The sequence below is a fragment of the Babylonia areolata genome, chromosome 13 (assembly GCF_041734735.1).
Source record: "Babylonia areolata isolate BAREFJ2019XMU chromosome 13, ASM4173473v1, whole genome shotgun sequence".
Classification (NCBI taxonomy): domain Eukaryota; kingdom Metazoa; phylum Mollusca; class Gastropoda; order Neogastropoda; family Buccinidae; genus Babylonia; species Babylonia areolata.
The window spans coordinates 23,263,070-23,269,348 of record NC_134888.1 but is presented as its reverse complement, the minus strand read 5'-3'; the positions used below and the strand labels follow the sequence as shown (position 1 = coordinate 23,269,348).

At 38.9% G+C, this 6,279-nt stretch overlaps 1 protein-coding gene across 7 annotated transcripts in view; it reads left to right on the top strand.

Annotated features, from left to right (window-relative positions):
* Window positions 1-6,279, top strand: part of LOC143289152 (myosin-VIIa-like) — a 125,389-nt gene that overhangs the window by 42,645 nt on the left and 76,465 nt on the right. For all 7 annotated transcript variants that reach the window (XM_076598052.1, XM_076598053.1, XM_076598049.1 and 4 more), the window contains 4 exons: window positions 1,077-1,212; window positions 2,255-2,361; window positions 5,367-5,504; window positions 5,940-6,185. In XM_076598052.1, the coding sequence (XP_076454167.1) occupies window positions 1,077-1,212; window positions 2,255-2,361; window positions 5,367-5,504; window positions 5,940-6,185 (627 nt within the window). The remainder of the gene's footprint in view (window positions 1-1,076; window positions 1,213-2,254; window positions 2,362-5,366; window positions 5,505-5,939; window positions 6,186-6,279) is intronic.

The following is a 6,279-nucleotide window of genomic DNA, read 5'->3' as shown; positions in this document are numbered from 1 at the left end:
CTTCATGCTGTTGTCAGTTGTTATTTGCTGGGGTTTTATTTATTTATTTATTTTTTTATTATTTTTTTTTCAGGATGTCAGAGTGTGCTCGGGCTTATTTTATGTTGTGTTTGTGTTGAGGAAGGAAAAAAAAAAAAAATCCCATTACAATTGAAATGTTTTAACAAAAATATTCTTAATTTTGAAAAAAAAAATCAATCTAGGAAATGTAACAAGGTTCAGTTTATTCTTTTTATTTCACTCACTCACATGCGCGCACACACAAACACACACACACGCACACCCACAGGCATACACACACACACACACACACACGCACACACACATACACAAAAAATAAAAACAAAGAACAAAAAAACCCAAAAACAACAACAAAAAAAAACAACAACAACCAATCAACCGTGAACAGAAACAAAAAAAAATGGCAAGGAAATCAAATAAGTAGTTGTGAAGATACAAGCTTTAGGAAAGAGTATGTGTAAAATTCTGTTTTGGAAAAAAAAGCATCAACCCCCCCTCCTTCCCGTCCCCCCCCACTCCACCCCCCTGTCCCCCCTAAGAAAAACAGCAACAACAACCAGGTGCTGGGAAATACCACACATATGCATGCCCACCTGACAGTGAAAGAGTTAAAGGAGTTGTCAGGTTCCCTTTTCTGAAATTCTTGAAGCGGTGGTGATGAGGAAGACTTGTCAAAACTGACCTCAATATGGATGATGTACGTTTCGTTGAAACTGACCTCAGTGTGGATGACCATGCATTTCCAGCCATACTGAAACTGACTTCAGCATGTATGATGTACATTTCAGGGTACATTTAAACTGACTTCAGTATGGATGATGTTCGAATCGGGGTACAGTGAAACTGACCTCAGTGTGGATGACCATGCATTTCCAGCCATACTGAAACTGACTTCAGCATGTATGATGTACATTTCAGGGTACATTTAAACTGACTTCAGTATGGATGATGTTCGAATCAGGGTACAGTGAAACTGACCTCTATATCAGTATATGGATGATGCATCTTTCAGGGTATGGCGAAACTGACCTCATTACGGGTGGTGTGCGTTTCAGGGTACAGACGAGACTCTGTTGAACAAACTGCATCAACATCACGGCAGGAACAAGAACTACCTCAAAGCCAAGTCAGCAGTCAACACTACGTTCGGTTTGAACCATTTTGCTGGCGTCGTTTTCTACGACAGTGTAGGTGCGTACCAGTCCTGCATTGGGTTTTTAGATTTTTTTTCAAGTTGATGGGCTGCAACTTCCATGTTTACTCATAAGTACAAGTAGGCATTCACCCCCACCATATTGGTCAGCTATACTGTGTTTTTAGTGTGTGTATGCTTGATATGTTTGTGTTTTGGTAACCTCCTGATCACTGTTATTGATCATGGGATCTTTATGTAGCCAAGCGCTCCGCTGGCTCCAAATACTGCTTCACGCACGAGCTGAATAGCAGACACCTTTTCCATAACTAACCTGTTGGTCTTCAACAGCTTGTGCAGGATGCATGACGCCATTCAAATTGTAAATGCAAAGCCCCTTTTAAACAAGTCCTAAACATCTGTTAAATCAAGTCTCTGTATCATTCACTGCAATATTATATTTGTTTTGCTTACACACACACACACACACACACACTCACACACTTTCAACAGTGAGAAGCATATTTGATTTTAGTTTAATCATTTGTCAGTGTAAAGAATTCAACTGATGCTAAGCTTACGTCATTTTGTCTTTCCGTCAAATATGATGCTACAGTTTACAATTCTGTTTACCTGGGAGATTGGAAAAATCACCACCCTTAACAACCAGATGCAGTCATGATTTTTTGTGTGTAATCATTTGTCAGTGTAAAGAATTCAACTGATGCTAAGCTTACGTCATTTTGTCTTTCCGTCAAATATGATGCTACAGTTTACAATTCTGTTTACCTGGGAGATTGGAAAAATCACCACCCTTAACAACCAGATGCAGTCATGATTTTTTGTGTGTGTGTGACTGTGTGTGTATGTGTGTGTGTGCGTGCGTGCGTGCGTGCGCGCGCGCGTGTGTGTTTATGTGTATGTGATGTTTTCTGGGTGTGTGGGTGGGTAGCATGTGCATACGTGTGGTGTTTTCTGGGTTTGTTTGCTTGAGTGTGTGAGGTTGGTGTGTGTGTCAGGCGTGTGTGTGTCCGGGGTGTGTGTGTGTGTGTGTGTGTGTGTGTGTGTGTGTATCACACTGTCTCTATCTGTGTGTGCCAGGTTTCCTGGAGAAGAACCGAGACACGTTCAGCACAGACCTGATCCACCTGGTACAGGCTTCTGGAAACAAGTTCCTCAAGATGCTGTTCACTGCCGACCTGACCATGGTAAAATGTGGACTGTGCTTTCTGGTGGTGGTGGTTTTGCATTCACGGAGGTTTCATTTTAGCAAACAGACTAATCCGTGGGTTTTACGCACACACACTCACTCTCACTCACACACGCACACATGCAAACGCACACATATAGACAAACGTACACGCACATGCACGCACACACACACACACGCGCGCGCGCTCACACGCGCACATGCACACACAAGATTTGAAAAATTTGTATATGAATGCTGTTCCAGTATGATGTTAATTGATAATTATTCATTTATTTATTGATGTGTTTTCTTTTATCTTATAAACCTTACTGTTTCATGACATTAAAATTTATTCTGTTCTGTTCCATTCTGTTCACTCTCTCTCTCTCTCTTTCACACACACACACACACCTTTTAGACAATTGTGTAAAGTACAATACTTACAGACACAGATTCCTAATCGATATATGTCGTCCAAATGCAAAGCCTAGTGAATTGATCCTTCTAACAGAAATACAGCCAAGGCTGGCGAAATTTGTTCATGAATGTTTCTCTTCTTAATATGCTCATGTTTATGTTTAATTGTGTCTTATAAACTTTAAGGTTTTATGACAATAAAAAGTATTCTATTCTATTCTATTCTACACACTCTCTCTCTCTCTCTTATTATACCCATCCTCACACACACACACACACATACACACACATGCATGCACACGCGCACACACGATTGGGAGTTGCAAGGAGGATGGGGGGTTGCAGGTGTCACATTTACACCGAAAGATTGCGAGGAGATTGTGAGGTGTGGATTGTTTAGGTTTAGTGATGTATGTGTCTGTGTGTTGAGTGTTATTTTGTGTGTGTTGTGTGTGTGTCTGTATTTGTGCAAATTACTGGAAGAGGGGTTGGATGCCTGAACAGGGTCATGCAAATAAATAGTAATTTTAGTGTATATAAATGCATGTTTTGCATGTTAGGTTTTTTTATTTTTTAAATATATTTTTTTTACATTGTATAGCGCAATTGAGCATGTTTTACATGGAAAGGCGCAGTATGAATTAAAATCATTACTGTATGAAATAGATTATTACTAAATGAATTTATTTATCATTTATTGATTATTATTTGTACTGTTTGAACTGTTTGCTGGGTTGACAAGAAAAGAATTAGTTTGAACTGTGTTGGGTTGACAGGGAAAGGTTGATCGACAGGAAAAAGTTGATCATTATTATTATTACTGTTTGAACTGTGTTGGGTTGACAGGGAAAGGTTGATCATTATTATTATTTCAGTTTGAACTGTGTTGGGTTGACAGAAGAAAGTTGATCATTATTATTATTACTGTTTGAACTGTGTTGGGTTGACAGGGAAAGGTTGATCGACAGGAAAAAGTTGATCGTTAGTATTATTACCGTTTGAACTGTGTTGGTGTGACAGGAAAAAAGTTTAATCATTACCATTATTTTCAGTTTGAACTGTCTTGGGCTGGCAGAAAAAGGTTAATCGTTATTATTATTTCAGTTTGAACTGTGTTGGGTTGACAGGGAAAGGTTGATCATTATTATTATTACTGTTTGAACTGTGTTGGGTTGATAGAAAAAGGTTGATCATGATTATTATTACTGTTTCAACTGTGTTGGGTTGGTAGGAAAAGGTTAATCAAAATTATTATTTCAGTTTGAACTGTGTTGGGTTGACAGGAGAAAGTTGATCATTATTATTATTACTGTTTGAACTGTGTTGGGTTGGTAGAAAAAGGTTAATCAAAATTATTATTTCAGTTTGAACTGTGTTGGGTTGACAGGGAAAGTTTGATCGTTACAATCATTACTGTTTGAGCTGTGTTGGGTTGAGAGGAATAGGTTGATTGTTATTATGATTATTACTGTTTGAACTGTGTTGGGTTGACAGGGAAAGGTTGATCATTATTATTATTACTGTTTGAACTGTGTTGGGTTGACAGGGAAAGGTTGATCATTATTATTATTTCAGTTTGAACTGTGTTGGGTTGACAGAAGAAAGTTGATCATTATTATTATTACTGTTTGAACTGTTTGCAGGGTTGACAGGGAAAGGTTGATTGACAGGAAAAAGTTGATCATTATTATTATTACTGTTTGAACTGTGTTGGGTTGACAGGGAAAGGTTGATCATTATTATTATTTCAGTTTGAACTGTGTTGGGTTGACAGGGAAAGGTTGATCGACAGGAAAAAGTTGATCGTTAGTATTATTACCGTTTGAACTGTGTTGGTGTGACAGGAAAAAAGTTAAATCACATACCATTATTTTCAGTTTGAACTGTCTTGGGCTGGCAGAAAAAGGTTAATCGTTATTATTATTTCAGTTTGAACTGTGTTGGGTTGACAGGGAAAGGTTGATCATTATTATTATTACTGTTTGAACTGTGTTGGGTTGATAGGAAAAGGTTGATCATGATTATTATTACTGTTTGAACTGTGTTGGGTTGATAGGAAAAGGTTGATCATGATTATTATTACTGTTTGAACTGTGTTGGGTTGGTAGGAAAAGGTTAATCAAAATTATTATTTCAGTTTGAACTGTGTTGGGTTGACAGGGAAAGTTTGATCGTTACAATCATTACTGTTTGAGCTGTGTTGGGTTGAGAGGAATAGGTTGATTGTTATTATGATTATTACTGTTTGAACTGTGTTGGGTTGACAGGGAAAGGTTAATCAATATTATTGTTATTATTATTACTGTTTGAACTGTGTTGGTTGACAGGAATAGGTTAATTGTTATTATGATTATTACTGTTTGAACTGTGTTGGGTTGACAGGGAAAGTTTGATCGTTACAATCATTACTGTTTGAGCTGTGTTGGGTTGAGAGGAATAGGTTGATTGTTACAATCATTACTGTTTGAGCTGTGTTGGGTTGAGAGGAATAGGTTGATTGTTATTATGATTATTACTGTTTGAACTGTGTTGGGTTTACAGGGAAAGGTTAATCAATATTATTATTATTAATATTATTACTGTTTGAACTGTGTTGGTTGACAGGGAAAGGACACGAGGAAGAGAGCACCCACGTTGTCGGCCCAGTTCAAAACGTCTCTGGACATGTTGATGAAAACTCTGAGTCTCTGTCAGCCCTTCTTTGTGCGCTGTATCAAACCCAACGAGTTCAAGAAACCCTTGGTGAGTGGACGTGTCGTGAGGAGGCTGTTGCTTTCGGTTTGTTGGTGCGTAATTGGTGTTTGACACTGAAGGTTGTGAATTTGATTTCACTTCTTGAGTGCTCTTGGACGGAAATTTCTGTCCCCTTCTGGTGTGCAAAAAAACAAAACAAAAAAACCCCCCAAAAAACCAGAACAAAAAGTGCCCCAGAATGGAAATTTCTGTCCAAGTCATTGTAGGAATTTTCCTATCACAAAATGAGTTAAAATTTATATAAAATTGTCATAAATGGATCGTGTGTTCATTTTCCTTTTAGAAAAGTATAGGTTATATATACTTTCTTTTAGTAACTTGCATACTATAATTTCTTTTTTGATTATTATCCTCTGGATGCTCAACACTCGGAGTAAAAACAGCAGAACAAAACATGTACACTGCTTCACCGCTGTTGTGCAGATGTTCGACCGAGAGCTTTGCTGCAGGCAGCTGAGGTACTCGGGGATGATGGAGACGATTAGAATCCGCCGTGCTGGCTACCCCATCCGCCACCACTTCGACAGATTCGTCGACCGCTACCGCATCCTGGTCAACGGCATTGGCCCCGCCCACACTGAGGACTGCCGTGCAGCGTCCAGTCGCATCTGTCAGGCTGTCCTGAAAGGCGCGGACTTCCAGCTGGGGAGAACCAAGGTGTTCCTCAAGGTGAGGTGGTGATGGTGGTTTTGTTGGATTAGAGGTTGGTGGACACCCAGAACAAGAGTATGGCTGCGTATATGGTGAGGTTAAAAAACGGTCC